At 39.2% G+C, this 26,983-nt stretch overlaps 1 protein-coding gene across 3 annotated transcripts; it reads left to right on the top strand.

Moving 5' to 3' along the window:
* Positions 1–707: 707 nt before the first annotated feature.
* ZNF24 (zinc finger protein 24) lies at positions 708–12,744 on the top strand. Of its 3 annotated transcripts, none has more exons than XM_053571593.1 (4): positions 708–959; positions 4,112–4,617; positions 4,871–5,018; positions 7,201–12,744. In XM_053571593.1, the coding sequence occupies exons 2-4, from the start codon at positions 4,198–4,200 to the stop codon at positions 7,737–7,739; spliced, it is 1,107 nt and encodes a 368-aa protein (XP_053427568.1). In that variant the 5' UTR covers positions 708–959; positions 4,112–4,197; the 3' UTR covers positions 7,740–12,744. The 3 variants fall into 3 exon arrangements, with proteins under 3 accessions (XP_053427568.1, XP_053427570.1, XP_053427569.1); XM_053571595.1 differs by having other exon boundaries at positions 915–1,039; XM_053571594.1 differs by lacking the exon at positions 708–959 and adding an exon at positions 1,060–3,507.
* The last annotated feature ends 14,239 nt before the right edge of the window (positions 12,745–26,983 follow it).

Below are 26,983 nucleotides of genomic sequence, written 5' to 3'. Positions count from 1 at the left end.
AACAAACAGACAAGATCCCTGTCCTTATGGCACTTAGAAGCAAAACAAAAAGCAGAAGAATAAACAAATGAGATCTGTTCTAATAGTGCTATGAAGGGTGAGGCGGCTTCCAGGAGGAAAGGCTGTGGGGGGTAGGTGGGGGGGGGGTGGTGAGGAGCCTGGGCCACAGTGGGCCTAAGAGCTTTTAAATTGAAGTGGTCTGATTTATGTTTTTAAATGATCACTTCAGCAGCTGTTTTATAGTTTAAAATGAGTAGCTAGAAGTTTGAAGATGATCATGCATTCTGCAAATTCACTGTGACCTCACTGCTAAAATTCTTAACTGGTGTCATCTAGTTCCCCTGACAGATCATAAAAACTCCGTAGCATCTTAATTCGAGGAATATCTTGGTTTCAAATCCTGCTGCCCTCTTGGAAGTTGTGAGCCCGTTGGCAAGTTATTTACTGTATTTGTGACTCAATTATCTCAGCAGTGGAAGGGGCATAATAAAAGTTCCTACATTTATGTAGGTTATTGTGAAAAATAAATGACATGCAAAGCGCGACGATGGTGCCTGGCACAACACAGTACACTTTCATAAATATTCACTATTATTACTTCTTTCAGAAGATTATTGTGAGAACCACAAGAGATATTCCATGTGAAAGAGCTAGTGCAACGGTAGGGACCGATCTTAACAGCAGTCTTCTCTTTTCCTTTTCTTTCAAATGAACAGAGAACACTATGCTATCCGAGGAGAGGCGCCAGGCCAAGCACAGCTTCAATACGGTCATTGTCGCTGGGCCGCCCCTCCCCCACCCGGAGCGCATCTCCATGGCAACGTGGGCTTTGCCTCTCCCGCCTCCTGGGGCCCGCAGACCGGAAGCAGTCCGCACCGGGGGCTTCTGGGAAACGGCTTGCAAACGGCATTTCTGCGTCCGCCGTGTACAGCGAAGCTGTTGCGGTTCCTGAGCCGGAGGTTGGCGCCGGAATAGGGGGAACGGTATTCAGGGGAGGGGGACGCTGAGCTAGGGTCTGCGGATCTTTTAGCAAGAACTGGTGAGGAAGCCTGGCGGGGATCTTCCTCGGATGCCTGGGCGACGCGGGGAACAGGCCGCGGTCTCCGCGCCCTGCAGTTGGAAGGCGAGGAGGGGTAGGCGGGAGGCCTGCGCGGGTCTTCGGAATCCGTGGAGAGCCCTCTATCTCCTGTGTCCTCTGCGGCGCTCACTTCCCCCTCCCCCATGGCCGGTTTTGTTCGATTTGGAGGCCTTGGCATCTCGCGGAGGTTTCTGGGAGTCGTTTCAGGCGGAGGTGGGGACAGGGCGGGCCTTGCGCGGGGGGTGCAGGGACTTGTAGTCCCGCCGGCTGTGGACGGAAGTACTCCGACGCTGTTGTGTCCTGGGGGCCTTTGGTCCTCAGAAATGCGCCGCCTTGAGTGCAGGGAAGAGGGCCCGGAGGACGTCGGACTAGGGTCGGGGTACAGAGTGGGTCTGTGCTGGAGTGAGGTGGGGATCGCCTGAGGCGAAGTACCCTGCCCCAGTACTTTCAGGACCGTGGGCTTGCCCTCCTGGAGTGTGCTGTATATATAAGAGAACCATTGATACCATTTATAAGATAGGGGGTCTTGGAATAGGAACGAATGAAATCTGCTGGCTAGACCTTATTTATAAGGCCTCCAGCTCCAGAGGATTTAGATAAACCCATATGTATTACCGGTCTGATGAGGTCTTAGATTTCTAGTCTTCGTCTTCATCGGTTTACAGTAAGCTTTTCTAAGTTGTTATTGTTCAGATTCGGGGAACTGAATAAATACATAGCTGCACGCTTCATTCCTAACGTGTTGTAAACAGTGGCACGGGCATGACAGTGCAATTACTAAGGAAAGGATCAGAAATAGTACAAAGTTTCCCCGAAGGTAGAAGCTGTGAGTCGTCCAGTATAAGGACAAGATATTGGGTGACGGCAAGAAGTCAAGGTGGTTATGAGAGTGCTTTTTCTTAATAGAATTTACTGGAATTAATGCTTATTATTTATTATAAATGTATTTATGGTGTGATGGATGAAAGATAATTTGCATATTACTATGCAAAATGTTTTTTTCAATATTGTGTAGTCTGTTTTTCATATATTATATGCTTTCCCCCCAATATCCTGTGACATATCACTAAGTAAGAACTTTTTTTTTAACGTTTAAGTCGAAATACCTTTTCACTTAAAAAAAATTTTTTTTTGTGAAGAAAATTCTCTTAAAGCAAATAATAAAAAAGGCCTTTAATTTTGAGTTGACCTAAGAGTCAGGAAATGCCAGTCCTGAATGGAAAATAGTGTGTACCTGGATTAAGCACATTTAGAAAACACGAGTTGGGGCAAATACTTAACTTGGCATTCTTTTGAGTATTGACATAGAGTTTGTTAACTTAGGTCATATATTGGCAAGCTTTTTCTGTAAAGGGCCAGAGAGTAAATATGGTCATGCATCACTTAAGGACGTGATACATTCTGGGAAAGGTGTTAGGTGGTTTCAGCATTGCTCGAACATCATAGAATGTTCTTCAAACCTAAATAGTATAGCCTTCTGTTCCTACACTGCAAACCTGTAGGGCATGTTACACTGTAAGCGACTTTAACACAATGGTATTAACAGAAAAGGAACAATAAAATATGGTGTAAAAGATAAAAAAAAAAAGTACACATGTACAGAGCACTTAACTATTAATAGAGCTTAGAGAACTGGAAGTTGCTCTAGTGAGTGAGTAGTGAGTTAATGTAAAGGTTTACTGTACACTGATGTAAACTTTATAAATATTGTATACTTTGGCTGACTAAAATTTTTTTTTTAATTCTCTTTCATCAATAATAGATTAACTTATGGGAACTTTTTTTTACTTACCAACTTAAATTTTCTTTTTGTTTTTTGAGACAAGAGTCTCAAGATGTCGCCCTGGGTAGAGTGCTGTGGCATGTGTCACAGCTCACAGCAACCTCCACCTCTTGGGCTTAAGTGATTCTTTTGCCTCAGCCTCCCAAGTAACTGGAACTACAGGTCCCTGCTACAATGCCCGGCTATTTTTTTGTTTTTGCAGTTGTTGTTGTTTAGCTGGCCCGGGCTGGGTTCAAATCTGCCAGCCTGGGTGTATGTGGCCGGTGCCCTACCCATTGAGCCACGGGCACCACCAAACTTAAATTTTCTTAAACGTTTTGATTCTTACATTAGTACTTAAAACACACATTGTACAGCTATACAGAAATTCTTTTATTATATCCTTATGGTATAAACTTTTTTTCTATTTAGAATTTTTTCTTTTTTCAGTTTTTAAACTTTTTTGTTAAAAATTGATTCACAAGCAACAAATTAGCCTACACAGGGTCAGGATTATCAGTATCACTGTCTTCCACCTCCGTATCTTCTCCTACTGGAAGGTCTTCAAGGGCAAATAACACACATATCATCTCCTATGATAACAGTGCTTTCTTCTGGAATACCTCCTGAAGGACCTACCTGACGTTTTACAGTTAACCTTTTTTCCGTAAGTAGAAGGAATATACTCTAAAAGATAAAAAGTGTAGCATAATAAATATATAAACTAATAACATACATGCTAGACTTTTGTACAACCAGCAGTATATTTGTTTACACCAGTAGTGCTACAAACATCTAATGCCTTACACAGTTACAGTTAGGAATTTTGGGGCTCTATTTTCATTTTATGGGACCATGTTCTAAAGGTGGTCTGTTCTGTTACTGACCGAAACATCATCATGTAGTGCATGACTGCATAAGGTCTTTCAGGCCACATAATCTGTTGAAACTAACCAACTCCAATACTTACAATGGTAATTGTAGCATGAATCATGAATAATTAAAATTATTTATGGACACGTAAGGGATATCATTTTCACATCTTATGAAATATTCTTTTGTGTTTTTTTAATATTTAAAATTGTGAAAACTTTTTAGAATAAGCATTATATAAAAATAGGCAGCAGGTACATTTGGCCATGAGCTATAGTTTGCCAACTCCTGATATAGCTTGTTGATTGGAAAGAATAGGTATCTTTTACTTCCTTTATCAGCTCGAGTTCAAATTTTTAGGCTATTTGATTATTTATATATTTTTTCTTGTGCCTCAGGATTGACTGTGAAGAAAACGGGGTATTTTCCTGGAGCAGTGTATTCTGCCTTGGTTGTCTCCTCTTGAAGTATTGAGTAAATCAGGATGTCTGCACAGTCAGTGGAAGAAGATTCAATACTTATCATCCCGACTCCAGATGAAGATGAAAAAATTCTGAGAGTAAAATTAGAGGAGGATCCTGATGGTGAAGAGGGATCAAGTATTCCTTGGAACCATCTCCCTGACCCGGAGGTTTTTCGACAGCGGTTCAGGCAGTTTGGATACCAGGATTCACCTGGGCCCCGTGAAGCTGTGAGCCAGCTCCGAGAACTTTGTCGTCTATGGCTCAGGCCAGAGACACACACGAAAGAACAAATCTTAGAGCTGGTTGTGCTGGAGCAGTTTGTTGCCATCCTACCCAAGGAGCTACAGACTTGGGTTCGTGATCATCATCCAGAGAATGGAGAGGAGGCAGTGACAGTGCTAGAGGATTTGGAGAGTGAACTTGATGACCCTGGACAGCCGGTGAGCCTGTTTGTATCACTTTTCCTGGGTCAGAACCACTAACATAGGCATCGGCAGCTGCTGAATTAATTGCAGTCAACTAAGTTAGATGTATGTTTGTGCCTTCTCTCCCATCCCTCTACTACTCCCCATGATCTGAACTGCTTTGCCATCTAAGCCTTTGCAATGTATGTTTTGTGTGGTTTCTTTTATGTGTTTTTAGTTCTGATCCTCATCAAATTTTTTTCTCTGAATCAAATCTTACTGTTTCCAGGTTTCTCTCCGTCGACGAAAACGCGAAGTACTAGTAGAGGAGATTGTATCTCAAGAAGAAGCTCAGGGATTACCAAGTTCTGAGCTTGATGCTGTGGAGAACCAGCTCAAGTGGGCATCCTGGGAGCTCCATTCCCTCAGGCACTGTGGTGAGGACCAGAATTCTTTGTGAGCTAGAGGATGAAAGAGAATATGGGCCTTTTATCCAAAACTCTGCTTGTTCTCATGGGGGTGTTACTCTTAATCTGATTCCTTAGACACAGACACACTCTAAGATACTGATTATTTTGCTGAACTCAGATCTTTTATTCTTAGCCATTAACATCTTTAGCCTTTTCTTCTTTTTCAACTTGTTTTCTGAAGACTTGCCTGTGTCAGGATAGCCATTTGCTTTACTCTGAGCTAGCACCCCACCTCTCGACCAGATCCCTCTATTTTACATGCAGTTTTGCTTATCTGTTGTATAACTTTTTACTTTGAGTCTACTGCCTAATTCTGTACTTTTGTGTTTACTTTGATGTAGTTCAGTATATTCCTAAAACTGCTGGATTTCTTTTTTATATTTGTTTAAATTAAAATGAAATTTTGTTTACATCTGCTTTGGGAATCCTTTCTTGACATAGTTGCATATAGGGCTGGTGTGTTACAGAATAAAATCTGAGCAGGTTTTCTTCCCGTTTGAGGGGGCAGTGCTGAAGTCTGCTGAGAATCTGCAGTTATGTGTCATATGGGACATTCTTCTGTCCAGTAAAATTTGAGAACCATTGTCCTTGATCTTTGGAGGTACCATTTTCTTGGGTAGCAAACTTCTGCCCTTTCTGAATTTGAGAATAACTTTTTACCTATTTTTATATAGATTCCTTTCAGCAGTCTATTCTCTTCCACACTAGGAAGTTCTGTTTCTTTCTGTGCCAGTTGTCTCTACTTAATCTTCCCACTCACTTCTGTTCTTTGTCTTTGGGCTCACTAATGCATATCTCTCTTCTTTCTCTCTGGTTTATCTTCTGATTTTATCCTTTTGTTAATCATCTACTATTTACCTCTCTTTTTATTTCTTTATTTTTTTGTTGTTGTTGTTGTTGAGACAGGGTCCCACCCTATGCCCCTGAGCAGAGTGCAGTGGGCGTGGTAGCTCTCCGCAACCTCAGAACGGGCTGCGGGCACCCCACTGCCTCAGCCTCCGGAAGTCGCTGGGATTACAGGCGCTTGCCAAGGTGCCCAGTTGGGTTTTTCCATTTTTTTCATGAGTTGGGGTCTCACTGTCGCTCAGGCGAGTCTTGAACTCCTGAGCTCAAGCAATTCTCCCTCCTCAGCCTCCCACAGTGCTGGGATTACAGGCGTGAGCCACCTCTTTTTGAGTGTTGCTGTTCACCATATATCAACTGTATCTTTACTCTTTAAGGCTTGAATTTTCAGGAAAGTCTTTAATGAGACTTGCTGACTTGCTGTTACCTCTGCCTGAAGGTGGATGATAGTACCTCATGTTGGTAATTCAGGCTTTTCTTTCACTGGCCACAGTTCACTGAGGCTTGGAAATAACCATTTTTCTAAGACCATGACAGAAAATAAACAGAGAAAGCTTCTTTTATTGGAAAGTTTTCATTTATTAGGGGCATATTGAATTGAATCTTCATGTCTTGGGTCAACACAGTGTTCCCAGTTTACCTTCAGCCCCTTCTCTTTAGGACTCCTATGTTAGTTCTGCTTTTACTCTAATCTTGGCTGGGACCTGCCTTGTCTTCCTTATTTCAGAAATAGCCACTTCTTGACAGATACTTTTTTATTTACTCCTTTCTATTTCAATGTGATTTATCCCTTTCTCAAAGCAAAAGAAGATTACAGTAATTTCCAACTAGCCAATTTAATTTTCTTTCTTTCTTTTTGTTTTTTTTTTGGGTTTTTTTGGTTGCAGTTTGGCCGGGGCGGGTTTGAATCCGTCATCCTCGGTGTATGGAGCTGGCGTCCTACTCACTGAGCCACAGGCAAAATTTCATCCAGACCTAGCCACATCACTATGACTGTTTCCATAACCATCTTAGAATCTACCATCTTTCTGCTCTTTCTTTTCTGACTGTCATTTATAACCCACTTGCCTGTGTTTTATCCAGATATAACCTGTTATGTCGTTAATGCTGTTACCTCATTAGCTGATAATTAGTGATTACATTTTTTCTCTTTTGAAAGTAGGCAACTTTAACACCAATTTTCAGAACACTGTATATAGATATATATAAGTTACTTACTTTCAGTTCATTTTTAAAAAAATTTTCTTTAGATTTCTTTTTCCCTGAATAGGTAATGAGTGATATTTGCATTTTCTGTTTATTTCAGATGATGATGCTAGGACTGAAAATGGAGCATTAGCTCCAAAGCAGGAGACTCCTTCAGCAGTAGAATCTCATGAAGCTCCTGGCATACTCAATATAGGTGTTCCTCAAATTTTTAAATATGGAGAAGGCTGTTTTCCCAAGGGCAGGTTTGAAAGAAAGAGAAATCCCTCTCGAAAGAAACAACATATATGTGATGAATGTGGAAAACACTTCAGTCAGGGCTCAGCCCTTATTCTTCATCAAAGAATTCACAGTGGGGAGAAACCTTATGGATGTGTTGAGTGTGGGAAAGCATTCAGCCGAAGCTCCATCCTTGTGCAGCACCAGAGAGTCCATACTGGAGAAAAACCTTACAAATGTCTTGAATGTGGGAAAGCCTTTAGCCAGAATTCTGGGCTTATTAATCATCAGAGAATCCATACTGGGGAGAAACCTTATGAATGTGTTCAGTGTGGGAAATCCTATAGTCAAAGCTCCAATCTTTTTAGACATCAGAGAAGACACAATGCAGAAAAACTTCTGAATGTTGTGAAAGTTTAAGAAATTAAAAAAGAAAATTAGCACTCAGGTCTTTTTCTTCAGAAATGAAGACAAAATTAAAAACATGAAATGATACAGAATAGGTTTTTCCCTATTGACTGTCAGAAAATCCACTGGGAAATGTAAAAATTCTTCACTTACCATTATTATTTTATCTGAAAAGGAATGGTGTCATACCTGCCTAGAAACTGAAATTTTAAACTTAATTCAGATGTTAATGACTAAATTTTCTGTAAAATGTTTATATTCTCTATTATTTTTCCAAGTAATGAGCTACTTGATTATCCTTTTCTGAATTTCTTTTTTTTAGGCAAATTATTTCTGAGTTGTTCATTGAAATGCTCTTTATAAGGATACATTCCCTTCTATATTAAAAGGCAACATAGGAATTATAAAGTCTGAAAACTATCTTAAACAATTTTAAAACCATCTTTTAAAAGTTTGCTTTTCTGTTTCCTTTTTTTGAATTTGAATCTGCATTTGAAAAAAATAGGAGATAAAGGATGGCTAAAAGCCTGAAAGTAAAATCTAAGCTGTAAGATCTCAGATAAGATGTGGTGGTAACAAGACATCAGTAAGTGAATGGGGAAGATACACAGATACTCTTGATTGAAGAATTGAAATATCTCAAGGATTTTTCTAAATTCAGTCATTTGTGTACAGGAAGACTCAAAAACCACTCCTCCTATCTGTAATTTGGAGGCACCTTACTAATAAAAATGTTCTCCTATATACCATTAAAAAGTAGAAGTCTAACAATAATTATAAAACTATGAAGGTGGAAATTATAACACTAAGGAAGAATTTGTTGTGAATGGCAGTGTTGGAGGGCAAGTGTAAACGTAAGAGTAATGATCTTTCTTGGCTTTTAGAAAAAGATCTGGTTTATCATTATTTTGCCTTTATCTTTCCTAAGGATAGAAAATTCCGTGATAGTAGGCAACAAGTATCAGGTTTGCTATTTTTTTATTCATTTGGTATAAAAGGGTTGAACACCAGGCTTTAAAAGCAGCCATACATTTATCATTAAACATTTTCTACCGATAAGGCACTGTGCTAGGTACTGTAATCCTACCATAAATGGGGTAGGTATTTCTTCCACTATAAATCATAGGGTGTATGGTACAAAGCTGTTTCACATGAATTAGCCTCTTCCCTTGCTGAGCATTCCCGGGGGTAGTCACCTCTGAAATTCCCAGAGCCATAGTTGTCTTACCAGGGTGTTGTATTGGGGTGGGGTGGGGGGAGGATAGACTCAACTCAAATTGCTAGCCAGCTCTCCAGCATTCTTCAGAGGTGAGTCTAAAATACTCTCTATCACAGTTTGGAGGTTTGTGAATCTTTTAAAAAAACTAAACTCTAGTAGCATTGAGGTTGTACCTACATGTTAAGTTGAATGGACTATTTAAAAAATAAACAACTAGACTATTAACTAGTTTATTAACTATCAGAATTGATTGAACTATTTTTTTTAATTTTCAGTCTTAACACATTTTTAAAAATGTATTCAAGTAATACATTGTAGTAGTAGGATTATATACTCCTTGACTGAGAATCCCAAGTACTGTGGTTCTACTGTTTAGAGGAAAACTCTGGAAGTTAAAATATAGAATATGAGAAAAGGGTTTTTTATAATGGGCATCATTGTGTGGAAAATGACCCAAGTCAATACAAATATTTCATAGTTCAGAGATTTTGGTTATATCTGGTGCTTGGATCAAATTGAAAAATGGAAGATGAGATTTGCATGAGCCTATTAAAAAGCATAGTACTAAAAGCAAGGCCAGCTGGTGGAGAAGTGAGGAAGAATGGAACTTGTTTATAGGTTTTCTGATAACAATTATAAGAAATGTGCTTTATAGATTAAGATTTATTGAAGTATAAATATGTAGTAATGATATAATGTATTTTAAGTTATACAAGAAAACATAGGGACTTTTGTTTGGGTCTTTTTCTCTTTGTGGCTGAGAGGAAGCAAGTTACTGTCCAATAAAGCTGTAAATTCCTCTGCTCTAAGATAAAATGATCTTGATTGATTTATTTATAACTGGCTTCTTTCCAAGACCGTTTTGAGGTGGCATATTTGGAAGACTGCTGGGATGACAATTATCAGAGTAGGTAAGAAGGGAGCAACCTCTCAGTGGAATGTTCCATTTTTAAGATCTGACACCTTTCCTACGTAGAAGGAAGCTTCCCTGTGGTAGGTTTTTCATAAATGCCAAAGATTTGGTAATATGAGAGTATAGAAAAAGTAGTATTAGAGTTGGCAAATAATGTTTTTGTCTTGCTAGCTTTAATACCTGTGCGTTGTTCGAAAGGGCTCTGACTGAGGCTAAGGAAGGCTCTGGGGGGAAAGGGACTGGGACCCGGACCAGGAAAAGGAAATGAGAGATGTATACTGCATTAGGCTTAGTCCCCACTAGACACATTGATTTTCATTAAACAGTTATTGATCTGTGATTTCGTCCAGACATTGATTTATACCCATGGAGATAATCATAGCAATGTGACTGTGTGCCCAGCTTCCAGTGAAGTGTGGTGATGCGGCAGTTGCTGAGCAGTAGTGCATAACCAGGACATCTGTTTGGTTACAAATGAGCAGATGTATTGGGGCATGCAGATTACTGATACCTGCCCAGGAGCCACTGTGCATTTGCTTGTTGCTGCTAAATTTTATTGTGGTTTTCCTGGAGGATAAGCTCCACATTCACACCCAGTTCACACTTCGATCATTTAACAGTATGTCTCACATTTGTGTAAATTGAGGGGAGGGATACATGTATTGAAATAATTTGCATGTCAGGCATTGAATTAGACATTCTAACTATCAGTTATGTTTATAGACTAGGAAAGCAAGGTTCAGAGATCATGTAACTTGCATGTGGCCAATTAGAGCTAAAATTCATACCTAGTTCTGTGGGCTCCAGTGATATATTCACTATACCATGAGTGGTGGCTGTTAAGCCAGCCTTAGTTAATAATTTTTACGCATTTATTTTGATGGTTAACAAATCAGGAAGTTATTAAAATGCTGGTTTGAATTTTTTACAGTACACAAATGTAAAATGAAAAAAGACATTTCCTTTTACAGTTACTACCCAGAAGTGATAATAGTTTGGTTTCTTGTTCTTCCAGATATGGGCATATATATGTTTAATAAAAAGTGTGTTAATAGCTGACACTTGTTGCTATGTACAGGCACTCTGAGGTGCTTTGTTATGGATTAGCTCTTAATCCTTAGCAGCCATCAGAGGTAGAACATACCCTCATTTCACATGTACTATGCTGAGATTTGCCTCCCCTCCCTCTCATTGTTATAGACATTGTTTTCATAACTACATACAATTCCACTGCATGAATATACTATAATTTATTTAATTCCATATTAATGGATAAGTAGGTTCATTATAGATAAAGGTATAGTTAACTTTCTGTACATGTGTTTTCTTGCCTGTGTGGGTACTTCTGTAAGGGAAATAGATTGGAATACTACCAAAAAGATTACACCAATTTACAACTCCATCAATAGTAAGAGCACCTATTTGCCTACACTCCTACCAACCCTGAATTCTTAAAATTGCCAGTCTGACAGGTGAAATTTGTTTCTTTGAGTATTAAGAGGAATGCCTTTTTGTGTTTTTATTGGTCATTTGCTTTTCCTGTTGGGAATTGCTTTTGCCTATTTTTCTGTTTTTAAGTGTGGTAGTACAAATGACTACCTTATCATTGTACAAAACTTAAATGATACCCAAGTGGAAGAGTAAGGAGAGACCCTTTTCTCCAATGCTTTCGATCACATTCCACTTCCTACTGTTTAGCATACATCCTTTTAGCCCCTTTTTTCATGTTTCCATATGAATATACATACATAAAACACTATTTTTACACAAATAGGATCATATTTTGTATTGTTCTGTAGCTTTTTTTTTTTTTTTGGTGTCAGAAATAGTTACTGAGGTCTTTAAATTTCTTTAATGGTTGAAATGGTTAAATACTATGAAAATACCATTATTCAACGATTTGATTCCCTTATTTTTTCTCTCTTGCTATTACATTGCCAAAGTAAGCATCATACTCAGATGTTTTTGTGCATGTGTGTGAGTATCTTTAAGTTGGAGTCCCACATGGTGGATTGTGGGTCAAAGGGGTGTGCTCTCTGATAGACCCACCTTAGCCTTCCCAAAGGCCTTCATAACTTTGTATTTTCACCAACTATGTGAAAAATGCTTGTTTCCTTATTTAGCCTTACCTACTTTGCTAGTTTTTATCTGTTAGGCTAGAAAGAGACAAGAATCCTTTCTTATTTTGCATTTCCCTAATCATCAAAAATGGTGAGATTGGGGTTATTTTCATGTTATTGGCTATAGTTTTACCATGAATTGTTTGTATCCTTTACCTGTTTGTCTTTCGGGTTATTGCCGATATCTCAGTTTTGTTCAAAACATCTCTTTCCCTATCTTCTGGTAATGGAACCCTTATTTATTGTGGAGAACCCATTCCCTGTGGCCTAGGTGAACGATGACCACGTCTGACACTTGGGTCCCAGAGCTCCCTAGCCACATTGATTGAATGGGCATGAAATTTAAGCCAGGCAAAGGAGAGCCCTCGACAGAACTTCTGCTGGGACTACTGGAAAGAAGGCTTTATGGAGATCCCAGGAATCAAGGAACATGTAAGCCTGAATTTGTACCATGATGGAAAGAGTCTGTGTGAGGAGAGACTTGGAGGCTAGCAGAAATGGAAAGAGAACTAAGTTCTGATGTCATTTTTCTGGAGCCCCTAGATCCAGCTGTGCCTAAAGCCTGCCCTACCTCCGGACTTTAAAGTTTTGTGAGCCAATAAAGTCCCTTTCTTGTTTAAGATAATTGAATTGGGTTTCTGTCCTGATTAATATAGGTTATTTGTATTTTCTTAATTGATTTGTAGAAAATGTTTGTAATATTAAATTTTAGACCTATACTTTATGCACTATATAAGTTAATAAAATTAGCATGGCCTTCCATGATTTAGCCTCTGTCACCTCTGCCATTTACTTCAGTTTCTCCATACCCCACACCCCATACGTACATAACACATTCTAACAATGAACATTGGTGTTGAGAATGCCAATGAAGAGCTTTTTACACAATTGCTTGCTTGAGAGTTCTCATTTCATCCTTCCTCCAGATTCATTAACCTGGGACTTTGAAACTGGAGATTGCACTGTTGTAACACCACCACCCACCCCCCACAATTGCTCTTGGGGTATTCCACTCAAGGATCCCCTATATACAACCATTGGAGGCCTTTCCAATGACCTATTACTCTAGCATGTTTCTCCAGGTCTTTTATTTACTCTTAGGCCTGTGAACTTGAAGCTGCTTATGCCCAAGATTTGAGTGGCTTCACGTTGTGGGCTCTTTTCCAGGGCAGAAAATGGAGCAATGCTTACTGTCACCTGGCACTTGTGATTAATCACATCTCCCAGCATGTAGTTTTCAAAAAGATGTCCCCCAAGACTGAGCCAAACATTGCGCAAGTTTTGTTTCATTCCTCAAAACATTTGGTACCTACTCTGGGTCAGGCACTGTTCTGGGTTTACATCTATTCCTGTGTGTGTGTGTGTGTGTGTAAACTACACATGGCAGTTGAAAACCAACAGCAAATAAAGTTTTTTTTTTAAACACATATTGCAATTTAGATTGGTTGGTCAGGTGACGCTTCATTGACAAAATGAAATTTAAGAAAAAGATGAATGTAAGGAAGCAAGCCAGGAGACTGGAAGAAAAATGTTCTCGTCAGGGAAACAGCGATTTACAAAGAACTTGCATTACGATTAGCAATGCCTAATTTGTTTAAAAAAGCAAGGAGGCCACTGAAGCTGGAGCAGAATATCCATGGGGAAAAGTAGTAGATGAGACCAGAGAAATAAAAGAGGTGAGGACAAGAGGCAGAGACATCATGGAGGAACTGGGTAGTCATTGGTAGAACTTTGGCTTTTCCTTTGAATGTGATGGGGGACCATTGGTGTTCTGGGCAAAGGAGAGAGATGACAAATTATCTAGTTTCCTTAAATTCTTAAAATATGTCTCTACATATCATGAAGGTAATGTAATAAAAGGAAAGATTTAGAGATAAAATTGACCCCAAAGTCACCTATGTGTCCACCATCCTAATAAAATCCCATTAATATGTGGATGTTCTCTATATACCTCTCTCCATCTATACCTATTATGCCATTATCTGCAACAGAAATATATGTTTAGAAAACGAAAAACTTGTGTCCATGTATTTTCCTTCCTCCCTTCCTTTCCTCTGCCCATCCTCCCCTTCTCTCCTACCTCCTTCTCTTATCTCTCTCTGGGTCCTGAGACCTTATCTATCAGCTACAACTCTCTGTGCTTCTAAGGCTAACTTCTCCATTGATCCAAGCTGTCTTCTCTTGCATCCAATGGAGCTATCAATTTTTCTGTTCTGAATTTTTCTAATTAGCATTCAAATAGGTTTGTTACAGACACACAAACCCTTCAGGCCAAGATGCAGCACAGGGATTAATCTAACCTTCCTGAACAAATATCAGACATAGGCAAAGGACGGGAAAGATAGGATCCCAACAGGGAAGAAATGAGATAAACTTGGATTGCCTCAGTTTACCACTTGGAGTTTCTAGGTCACAACATAGGAAAAGGGAACTCAGTCAGGGATCAGCAGTCTTGTTGAGAAGATAAAGCAAAGAGTTCTAGGAGCCCAAGGTGGCTAGCTTTTGCAGGGCAGAGTCCCAGAGAGTGGATTAACTGCACAGAAAGAGAATACTGGACATCTGCAGGGAGTCCTTCACAAGTTTTTTTTTTGTTGTTGTTTTGTGTGAGACAGAGTCTCACTCTATGCCCTGGGTAGAATGTTGTGGCATCATAGCTCACAGCAACCTAAAACTCTTGGGTTGAAGTGATTCTCTTTCCTCAGACTTCATAGTGACTGGGAGTACAAGTGCCTGCCACAACGCCGGCTCTTTTTAGAGATGGGGTCTTGCTCTTGCTCAGGCTGGTCTTGAACTCCTGAACTCAAGCAATCCACCCACCTCGGCCTCCCAGAGTGCTAGCATTATAGGTGTGAGCCACCACGCCTGTCACCTCACAAGTATTCAAATGAGTACTTATGAGCCCATATATGTAAGAAAACTACCTGAGGTTGAGGAAAGAACCGTAAATGATTAGCAGGGAAAATCACTGGAACTCACAAAGCATCAGGAATGGTATCATCAGCTAGAGTAGAAAATCTCATAATTCACAGGGCAGTGGTTCTCAAGGATAATTTTAGCCCCCAGAAAACATTTGGAAATATCTGGAGACATTTTTGGTTGTCACAAACTAGGGGAGTACTACTGGCAACAGGTGGGTAGATGCTGTTAAATATCCTACAATGCATAACAATGAATTAGCCTGCATCAAGTGGCAATAGTGCTGAGGTTGAGAATTCTAATTCTGGCTCTTGAAAGGGTCTTCCCTCCTTAGTGGAAAAAAATAAGCCATAGACTAAATACTGCCTTAAAAAAAAAAAAAAAAAAAGGTGAGAGCAAAACTTGAGAAAATAAAACTTTAAGTGACTTAAACACATACCAGAACAAAGCTCAAAAACGTGTGTGTGTGTGTTTTAAAAATATCCAGAACCCTGGCTCGGCACCAGTAGCACAGTTGTTACAGCATCAGCCACATACACCGAGGTGGTGGGTTCAAACCTGGCCCGGGCCAGCTAAACAACTGCAACAAAAAATAGCCAGGCATTGTGGCGGGTGCCTGTAGTCACAGCTACTTGGGAGCCTGAGGCAAGAGAATCGCTTAAGCCCAAGAGTTGGAGGTTGCTGTGACACCACGGCACTCTACCGAGGGTGATAAAATGAGACTATGTCTCTAAATAAATAAAAATAATAAATATATCCAGAACCCAACAAGATACAATATACAATGTCTGTAGCTAATCAAAAGTTATAAGTCATACAAAGAAGCAGGAATATAACCCATAATAAGAAAAATAATCAAAAACGACCCAGAAATGACAAAGAATTACTAGACAATGACATTAAAACAATTATTATAACTGTATTCCATATAATCAAGATGCTAGTGGCAATACTGAGCATGTGTAGTAGAAAAACAGAAGGTATAAAAATAATCAAATTCAGGGCGGTGCCTGTGGCTCAAAGGGGTAGGGCACCAGCCCCATATGCCGGAGGTGGTGGGTTCAAACCCAGACCCAGCCAAAAACTGCAAAAAAAAAATAAAAAATAAAATAAAAAATAAAATTCAACTTCTAGAGATGAAAACTGCAATGCCTGAAAATTTTAAAATATGTGCAGGATGTGTAGTGATTCACTGCTGTAATCCTAGTATTGTAGTAGGCTGAAGCAGGGAATCACTTGGGCGCAGGAGTTTTAGAACATAGTGAACCCCATAGTGAGACCCTGTATCTACAAAAATTAGAAAGGCAGCCAGGTGTGGTGACTCACACCTGTAATCCTAGCACTATGGGAGGCCAAGGCAGGTGGATTGCCTAAGCTCATGAGTTCAAGACCTACCTGAGCCAGAGCGAGACCTTGTCTCTAAAAATAGCCGTATATTGTGGCAGGCCTGTAGTCCCAGCTACTTGGGAGGCTGAGGCAAGAGAATTGTTTAAGCTCAAGAGTTCGAGGTTGCTGTGAGCTATGATACCACAGCACTCTACCAAGTTGGACAAAGTGAGACTCTGTCTTAAAAAAAAAAAATTAGAAAGTATAGCTGGGTGTGGTGGCATGCACCTGCAGTTTCAGTTACTTAGAAGGCTAAGGCATGCATTTGAGCTGATTCATGTATGAGGTTGCAGTAAGCTATGATGATGCTGTTACATTCTAGCCTGGGCAACAGAGTGAAACACTGTCTAGAAAAAGAAAAAGAAAAATGCAGTTGATGAGATTAATCATACATTAAACACAATAGAAAAAGAAATCATTGTAGACAAAACATAGCAAAAGAAACTATACACAAAGAAAAAGAAAAAAATTAAAGCATCAAAAAGCTGTTGTACAACTTTAAGCAGTTTATGTTTAATAGTAATTGGAGTACCCAAAGGTGAGGAGAGAGTGGAGGAATAGAAAAAAATTTATATGATGCAGCTAAAACAGTACCTAGATGGAAATTTATTGCAACAAAACACCTGTATTAGAATGCTTGCACATGCTGTTTTACAGGTGAAATCAATGAGAGGGATGATAAAAAGAACGGGAGTGAAGAATTAGTATTATTTTGTTTTTATAAGGAATTTGCACTGGCCATGAAGTGATACAATGTTATTTGAACATGGACTTGGATTAGCTTTAAGTGTATATTGCAAACTTCAGGGCAAACACTTTTAAAAGTTTCAAAAAAAAAAAAAAAAGGAAAGACAACTGATCTGCTAAGAAAGGAAAGAAAATGGAATCATACAAAATGTTCAGTTACAACATAAGAGGCATGAGCCTTATCAGTGGCCCATGCCTGTAGTCCCAGCTACTTGAGCCTTGAGAGGCTAAGCCGGGAGAATTGCTTGAGCCCTTGAGTTTGAGACCAGCCTGGGCAACATAGTGGGGTTACTATATTGGTCAAATAAGAAAAAAAAAAAAATCACACGAGTCATATAGGCAAAAGGCCTATAAGTAAACCTTTAGGCAGTTCCATTCTGTGAGAGTAAGTTTGAAGTCTTTTGTGAGTAAGGCAGGAAAAAAACCTGGATAGAACTCCGTAAGTGGCTGAAGGACTGGTCACATAGCAAGTGATTTAAGGCCTGGCTTCATGGGGGCAAGTCTGCAAGCAGGTACTTGTATATCTCAGGAATTTCCTGATTACTCCTCAAGATGGATGACCTCCTCCAGATGGTTTGTTAAAGGTCAAGCATTCAATTGGTTTTCTCCCTAGAGTTTTGTTTTGTTGTTTTGTTTTAATTATGTGGTATAAGGATAATTTTAGATAAGGTTAGTGAAGTGGTAATATATTGGTTAATCAGTAGATTTGTAAGGTGCCAGGCAGTAACAGACCTGCGTAATAAGGTTTTAGTCACAAGATTATTGATTAATAATGTGTGTACATGCAGTGCTGCTTAAATAAGTTGTGGTAGAATAAAGAACATTGCTACATGCCATAGAGAGCTATAGTCTTCCTTATTCGCCATACAATTTCATTGTAGGTCTTAGCCTATGCGTCTCCACATCACTCACATTAACACAACAGAGTCAGAAGAAGAGAAGACAAAAATAGGAACAAAGAAGAAGGGCAACAAATAGAAAACGGTAACAAATATGATAGTATACCCATATATACTTATCTATATATGAGATATGTAACTATATCAATAATCACTTTGAACATCAATGGTTTAAATGAATCAATGAAAAGACAGAGAGTGTCAGAGTGCATCAAAAAATGAGACTCAACTATATGTTGTCTACAAGACACTCACTTTCAATATAAAAACATACAGATTAAAAGTAAATGGATGGAGGCTGGGTGCCTTTAGCACCGCGGTTATAGTGCTGGCCACATACACTGAGGGTGGCGGGATCGAAACTGGCTGGGGCCAGCTAAACAACAATGACAACTACAACAACAACAAAAAATAGCCAGGTGTTGTGGTGGGTGCCTGTAGTCCCAGCTACTTGGGAGGCTGAATGAAGAGAATCGTTTAAGCCCAAGAGTTTGAAGTTGCTGTGAGCTGTGATGCCACAGCACTCTACCAAGGATGACATAAGATATGTCATTTCCTTCCTGTCTCAAAAAAACAAAAAAAGTAAATGGATGGAGAAAGATACTAATATTAACTGAAGGTAGGTAGGAACAGCTATATTCATTTATAACAATGCAGACTTCAAAGCAAGGAAAGTTATCAGGCATAAAGAATTGTATTACACAATGACAAAGGGATCAGTTCTCCAAGAAGACATAACAATTCTTCACATATATGTGCCTAACAAGAGAGTATCAAAATATATGAAGCAAAAACTGATAACACTCCAAGGAGACATAGATAAGGACATAGTTTAATTCAATAATTGTATATTATGGACTTCTATTGATGATTTTATCCACTGCGGCAGAATACACATCCTTCTCTAGCTTACATAAAATAATTTGTTAAGATAGACCACATTCTGGGTGATAAAACACATGCTGGCAAATTGAAAAGAATGGAAATAATACATGTCTGCTCTGAGATTATGCTGGAATTAAAACTAGAAATCAATAACAGAAATAGAGCTGAAAAATCTCAAAATATTTGGAGATTAAACAACACACTTCTAAATAACACATAGGTCAAAGAAGGAATCTCAAGAGAAATTAAAATAAATTTTAAACTAAATGGAAACTTAAATTCAAAGTAAGTAGAAGAAAAGAAATAATAGAGTAAAATTGATGAAATTGAAAACAGGAATTTCATAGAGAAAAATTAACAAAACCAAAAAGTTCTTTGAAAAGATCAATACAGGGAGGCGGAGCAAGATGGCAGCCGAGTAACAGCTTTCTTGCATCTGGGCACCGTGAGTCTGGGGAGATAGAACTCCAGGCATCTCTGTCTGGTGGGATCTGCCTATCATCACCCCTGCGCGGATACAGGGAGTCAGCGAGAGACTTCTGGACCCCAAGAGGAGGACTAAAACAGTGGAAAACTGGCAAGTGGTCGCGTGTGTTCAATCCATCTAAACCCGCCCACAACTGTAAGTTCAGTAGCAGCGAGACTGCAAACCAGAAAGGCCTTACCTGTGAACTGTTTTGGTGTCTTTGGACTTGGCACTCAGTTGAACTGCCTTGGGGAGAGCCTGAGCGGGAGTGTGGAGAATTTTGGCCATTCTCTAGGGCCCCAGTCTGAGCCGCTGAGCCAGACGGAGCTAATGGTGTTTGCCAGTGGGTCACAGGGAGCCATTGTGAGCGATCTGCCCCCGCAAGCTCCGCCCTCAGGGTCGCAGAGCTAGAATTGGGTGGGGCTGGTAACCCAGCGACCAAGTAGCTTAAGGGTGGGGTCTGAGCCGCCTTGCAGCCCTAACTCTCAGGGGCAGAGTGAGACCGGTTTTGGCACACTGGATAAGTGGATAGCCACTTCAGCAGTGATTCCAGCGACAAGCACTTTCCTGGGAAAGCTTCTGCTCAGCAACTGAACAAGTTCAAAGTGCCTTTTAAGTGGGCTGAAGAGAGATTTAGGGTGTCTACCTGCTGGAGTTTGAGAAATCAGCACCCTCCAGTCGTATCAGAACTGTGATTAACATCTCATACCCCAGAAGACCACGTGTTGCCCAGACAATATTCAATAACATATACATACTGCTTTGTTTTTGGTTGGGTTTTTTTTTTTTTTTTTTGGTTTGGTTGTTGTTTTTTTGTTTATTTTGATGTTGTTGACGTTGTTTTGTTTTATAAGTTCAACCTTTTCCATACAGATCCTTTTTCTTTCTCAATTTTTCTAGTTTAATTATAATTTCCTATTGCTGTCTTTTTCAACAATTAGAACTTCATTTTTGCTAGTGTTTCTACTGCTATTATTTGGTTTTTCACCCAATTTTATCCCGTAAAGTTTTCTGTTTGCTTGTTTTGGTTTGACTTATAGCATATTTGTCTTTCCTCTCTACTTGGTGGAGGTGGGGTACTGTATCTGATCAGGTTAGCAAAGAGCTGCTGACCTCAAGGGAACCACCCAACTGGGCACCCCCAGAAGGTGGGTTTTTTTTTTAAGGTTGTGTCAAAGTACCCTACTGTACACCTATATTGTTCTGTCTCCCTCTTTCTGTGCCTCTCCTCTTTTTGTCAATATTCCTTTTACCCACCCCCTCTCCTTTCTCTATTTTTCTTTTTTTTCTTATCACTTGGTCCTCCTTTCTTTCATCCCTTTTTTGCTCTTCAGCCTTCTCACCCCTCTGGTCCTGTAACCCTTAGTCCACAGGCACGAGAACTTAAAGAGCAAGAGGAAGTGAAAGGAAAATTAAGGTAAGAAAAAAAGATAAAAGAAACCACTCATGAGGAAGAATCAGCAGAAAACTCCAGGCAACATGAAGAACCAGTCCAGCGCAACCCCGCCGAGGGACCATGAGGTAGCTATTGCAGATGATTCCACCTATGAAGAAATGTTAGGAATGACAGAAAGGGAACTTAGAATACACATGTTGAAAACAATGAAAGAGGGGTGGCGCCTGTGGCTCAATCGGTAAGGCACCGGCCCCATATACCGAGGGTAGCGGGTTCAAACCCGGCCCCGGCCAAACTGCAACAAAAAAAATAGCCGGGCGTTGTGGCGGGTGCCTGTAGTCCCAGCTGCTCGGGAGGCTGAGGCAAGAGAATCGCTTAAGCCCAGGAGTTGGAGGTTGCTGTGAGCTGTGTGAGGCCACGGCACTATCGAGGGACATGAAGTGAGACTCTGTCCCTACAAAAAAATAAAAAAAAAAAAAAGAAAACAATGAAAGAAATGATGGAAACAATGAAGGAAACTGCTAATAAAGGGGAAAATAACCAAAAGGAAATCCAAAAACAGAATCAAATAAGAGATGAACGATATGAAAAATATAAAAAGGATATAGCAGAGCTTAAGGAACTGAAACAGTCAATTAGGGAACTTAAAGATGCAATGGAAAGTATCAGCAACAGGTTAGACGATGCAGAAGAAAGAATTTCAGAGTAGAAGACAAAGTTCTTGAGATAACTCAGATAGTAAAAGAGGCAGAAAAGAAGAGAGAGAAAGCAGAACGTTCACTGTCAGAATTATGGGACTTTATGAAGTGTTCCAACATACGAGTTATAGGAATTCCAGAAGGGGAAGAAGAATGCCCCAGAGGAATGGAAGCCATACTAGAGAATATTAGAAAAGAAAATTTCCCAAATATCACCAAAGATTCTGACACACTGCTTTCAGAGGGATATCAGACCCCAGCTCACCTCAACTCTCACCGAGCTTCTCCAAGACACATTGTGATGAACCTGTCCAAAGTCAAGACAAAAGAAAAGATTCTGCAGGCTTCCAGGAGTAAGTGCCAGTTGACCTACAGGGGCAAATCCATCAGAGTGACTGCAGACTTCTCTTATGAAACTTTCCAAGCAAGAAGACAATGGTCATCTACCTTTAATCTACTTAAACAGAACAATTTCCAGCCCAGAATTATGTACCCTGCTAAACTAAGCTTCAAAATTGACGGAGAAATCAAATCATTTACGGATATACAAACATTGAGGAAATTCGCCACAACAAGACCAGCTCTACAGGAAATACTTCAACCTGTTCTGCACACTGACAACCACAATGGATCAGCAGCAAAGTAAGAACTCAGAAATTAAAGGACAGAACCTAACCTCCACACTGATGCAAAAGATAAAACTAATAATGGACTCTCACAAAATAAGATGAATAGAATACTACCACACTTATCAATTATCTCAATAAATGTTAATGGCTTGAATTCCCCACTGAAGAGATATAGATTGGCTGACTGGAGTAAAAAACACAAGCCATCTATTTGCTGTCTGCAAGAAACACACCTGGCTTCAAAAGACAAATTAAAGCTCCGAGTCAAGGGGTGGAAGACAATTTTTCAGGCAAATGGAATTCAGAAGAAAAGAGGAGTTGCAATCTTATTTTCAGATACATGTGGATTCAAAGCAACTAAAGTCAAAAAAGACAAAGATGGTTACTTTATATTGGTCAAGGGAAAAATACAACAAGAAGACGTTTCAGTTCTAAATATCTATGCATCCAATTTAAATGCTCCCAGATTCTTGAAGCAGACCTTACTCAGTCTGAGCAATATGATATCTGCAAATACCATAATAACAGGGGACTTCAACACTCCTCTCACAGAGCTGGACAGATCCTCTAAACAGAAATGAAACAAAGATATAAGAGATTTAAATGAGACCCTAGAACAACTGTGCTTGATAGACGCATATAGAACCCTCCACCCCAAAGATAAAGAATATACATTCTTCTCATCACCCCATGGAACATTCTCCAAAATTGATCATATCCTGGGACACAAAACAAATATCAACAGAATCAAAAGAATTGAAATTTTACCTTGTATCTTCTCAGACCGTAAGGCACTAAAGGTGGAACTCAACTCTAACAAAAATGCTCGACCCCACCCAAAGACATGGAAATTAAACACTCTTCTGTTGAATAACAGATGGGTACAGAAAGAAATAAAACAGGAAATTATTAACGTCCTTGAGCATAAGAACAATGAAGACACAAGCTACCAAAACCTGTGGGATACTGCAAAAGCAGTTTTGAGAGGAAAATTCATCGCTTTAGATGCCTACATTTGAAAAACAGAAAGAGAGCACATCAACAATCTCACAAGAGATCTTATGGAATTGGAAAAAGAAGAACAATCTAAGCCTAAACTCAGTAGAAGAAAAGAAATGTCCAAAATCAAATCAGAGATCAATGAAATTGAAAACAAAAGAATCATTCAGAAAATTAATGAAACAAGGAGTTGGTTTTTTGAAAAAATTAATAAAATAGATTAACCATTGGCCAGACTAACAAGGAATAGAAAAGTAAAATCTCTAGTAACCTCAATCATAAATGATAAAGGGGAAATAAGAACTGATCCCACAGAGATACAAGAGATCATCTCTGAATACTACCAGAAACTCTACGCCCAGAAATTTGACAATGTGAAGGAAACGGATAAATATTTGGAATCACACCCTCTCCCTAGACTTAGCCAGGAAGAAATAGAGCCCCTGAACAGACCAATTTCAAGCACTGAGATCAAAGAAACAATAAAAAATCTTCCAACCAAAAAATGACCTGGTCCAGAATTCTATCAAACCTTCAAGGAAGAGCTTATTCCTGTACTGCAGAAATTATTCCAAAAAATTGAGGAAGAAGGAATCTTCCCCAACACATTCTATGAAGCAAACATCACCCTGATGCCAAAATCAGAAAAAGACCCAAACAAAAAGGAGAATTTCAGACCAATCTCACTCATGAATATAGATGCAAAAATCCTCAACAAAATCCTAGCCAATAGATTACAGCTTATCATCAAAAAAGTCATTCATCATGATCACGTAGGCTTCATCCCAGGGATGCAAGGCTGGTTTAACATACGCAAGTCCATAAACGTTATCCACCATATTAACAGAGGCAAAAATAAAGATCACATGATCCTCTCAATAGATGCAGAAAAAGCATTTGATAAAATCCAGCATCCTTTTCTAATTAGAACACTGAAGAGTATAGGCATAGGTGGCACATTTCTAAAACTGATTGAAGCTATCTATGACAAACCCACAGCCAATATTTTAGTGAATGGAGTAAAACTCAAAACTTTTCCTCTTAGAACTGGAACCAGACAAGGTTGTCCTCTGTCACCTTTACTATTCAACGTAGTGCTGGAAGTTCTAGCCAATACAATTAGGCAAGACAAGGAAATAAAGGGAATCCAAATGGGAGCAGAGGAGGTCAAAATCTCCCTCTTTGCTGACGACATGATCTTATACTTAGAGAACCCCAAAGACTTAACCACAAGACTCCTAGAAGTCATCAAAAAATACAGTAATGTTTCAGGATATAAAATCAATGTCCACAAGTCAGTAGCCTTTGTATACACCAATAACAGTCAAGATGAGAAGCTAATTAAGGACACAACTCCCTTCACCATAGTCTCAAAGGAAATGAAATACCTAGGAATATACCTAACGAAGGAGGTGAAGGACCTCTCTAAAGAAAACTATGAAATCCTCAGAAAGGAAATAGCAGATGATATTAACAAATGGAAGAACATACCATGCTCATGGATGGGAAGAATCAACATTGTTAAAATGTCTATACTTCCCAAAGCAATCTACCTATTCAATGCCATTCCTATCAAAATACCAACATTGTACTTTCCAGATTTGGAAAAAATGATTCTGCATTTTGTATGGAACCAGAAAAAACCCCGTATAGCTAAGGCTGTTTTTAGTAACAAAAATAAAGCTGGGGGCATCAGCATACCAGATTTTAGTCTGTACTACAAAGCCATAGTGCTCAAGACAGCATGGTACTGGCACAAAAACAGAGACATAGACACTTGGAATCGAATTGAAAACCAAGAAATGAAACTAACATCTTACAACCACCTAATCTTTGATAAACCAAACAAGAACATACCTAGGGGGAAAGACTCCCTATTCAATAAATTGTGTTGGGAGAACTGGATGTCTACATGTAAAAGACTGAAACTGGACCCACACCTTTCCCCACTCACAAAAATTGATTCAAGATGGATAAAGGACTTAAATTTAAGGCATGAAACAATAAAAATCGTCCAAGAAAGCATAGGAAAAACACTGGAAGATATTGGCCTGGGGAAGGACTTCATGAAGAAGACTGCCATGGCAACTGCAACAACAAAAATAAACAAATGGGACTTCATTAAACTGAAAAGCTTCTGTACAGCTAAGGAGACAATAACCAAAGCAAAGAGACAACCTACACAATGGGAAAGGATATTTGCATATTTTCAATCAGACAAAAGCTTGATAACTAAGATCTATAGAGAACTCAAATTAATCCACATGAAAAAACCCAACAATCCCATATATCAATGGGCAAGATACATGAATAGAACTTTCTCTAAAGACGACAGACGAATGGCTAACAAACACATGAAAAAATGTTCATCATCTCTATATATTAGAGAAATGCAAATCAAAACAACCCTGAGATATCATCTAACCCCAGTGAGAATGGCCCACATCACAAAAATCTCAAAACTGCAGATTCTGGCGTGGATGTGGAGAGAAGGGAACACTTTTACACTGCTGGTGGGACTGCAAACTAGTACAACCTTTTTGGAAGGAAGTATGCAAAGCACTCAACCTAGACCTCCCATTTGATCCTGCAATCCCATTACTGGGCATCTACCCAGAAGGAAAAAAATCCTTTTATCATAAGGACACTTGTACTAGAGTGTTTATTGCAGCTCAATTTACAATAGCCAAAATGTGGAAGCAGCCTAAATGTCCACCAACACAGGAATGGATTAACAAGCTGTGGTATATGTATACCATGGAATACTATTCAGCCATTAAAAAAATGGAGACTTTACATCCTTTGTATTAACCTGGATGGAAGTGGAAGACATTATTCTTAGTAAAGCATCACAAGAATGGAGAAGCATGAATCCTATGTACTCAATTTTGATATGATGACAATTAATGACAATTAAGGTTATGGGGGGAAAGAAGAAAGAGGGTCGGAAGTAGGGGGTGTGGCCTTGGTGTGTGTCACACTTTATGGGGGCAAGACATGATTGCAAGAGGGACTTTACCTAACAATTGCAATCAGTGTAACCTGGCTTATTGTACCCTCAATGAATCCCCAACAATAAAAAAAAAAAAGAAAAGAAAAGATCAATACAATCAGTAAGCTTCTCTAGTCAGTCTAACTAGGAAAAAAAAGAGAGGGTATAAATCACTAATATCAGAAATGAAAGGGAATCATCATTACACATGCAACAAACATTAAAAAGTTAATAAAGGATGGCTTGGCACCTGTAGCACAGTGGTTATGGTGCCAGCCACATGCACCAAGGCTGGCGGGTTTGAACCCAGCCTGGGCCAGCTGAACAACAATGACAACTGTAACAATAAAATAGCTGGGCATTGTGGCAGGCACCTGTAGTCCCAGCTACTTGGGAGGCTGAGACAAGAGAATCGCTTAAACCCAAGAGTTTGAGGGTGCTGTGAGCTGTGATGTCACGGCACTCTACCGAGGGCAACATAATGAGATTCTATCTCAAAAAAAAAAAAAAATAGTAAAGGGATACCACAAAGAACTCTGTGTTCACTTAGGTGATAACCTAAATAAAACAGACCAATTTCTTGAAAGACACAATCTGCCAAAAATCATACAAGAAGAAATAGACAATCTGAATAGTCCTATATCTTTTAAAGAAGTCAAATCATTTCCAAAATGGAAAGCACCAAGCCCAAATGAATTTACTGGGACTTGTACCAAACATTTAAGAAAAGTTTTACACAATTCCTTTCAGAAAATAGAATAAGAGGGAATACTTCCTGACTCATTCTTTGGAGCCAGCATCACCCTAATAGCAAAACCAGACAAAGATGTTACAAGAAAAGAAAACTACAGACCACTATCTCTCATGAACAGAGATGCAAAAATCTTCAACAAGATATTAACAAATCAAATCCAATAATGTATAAAAAGAATTATATACAACAAAGTAGGATTTATCCAAGTGCATAAGACTAGTTCAACATCTGAAAATT

This window comes from Nycticebus coucang, chromosome 19 (genome assembly GCF_027406575.1).
Source record: "Nycticebus coucang isolate mNycCou1 chromosome 19, mNycCou1.pri, whole genome shotgun sequence".
In the NCBI taxonomy this organism is placed as follows: Eukaryota; Metazoa; Chordata; class Mammalia; order Primates; family Lorisidae; genus Nycticebus; species Nycticebus coucang.
The sequence above is the reverse complement of the archived record's forward strand: the minus strand, read 5'-3'. Positions and strand labels throughout refer to the sequence as shown.

Bases quoted from the DNA above. Each gene is read 5' to 3' on its own strand.
- ZNF24 (XM_053571593.1), top strand. From the start codon at position 4,198: ATGTCTGCACAGTCAGTGGAAGAAGATTCAATACTTATCATCCCGACT. The intron at 4,618-4,870 runs GTGAGCCTGTTT...TACTGTTTCCAG, and splicing joins TTGATGACCCTGGACAGCCG to GTTTCTCTCCGTCGACGAAA. The intron at 5,019-7,200 runs GTGAGGACCAGA...TGTTTATTTCAG, and splicing joins CCATTCCCTCAGGCACTGTG to ATGATGATGCTAGGACTGAA.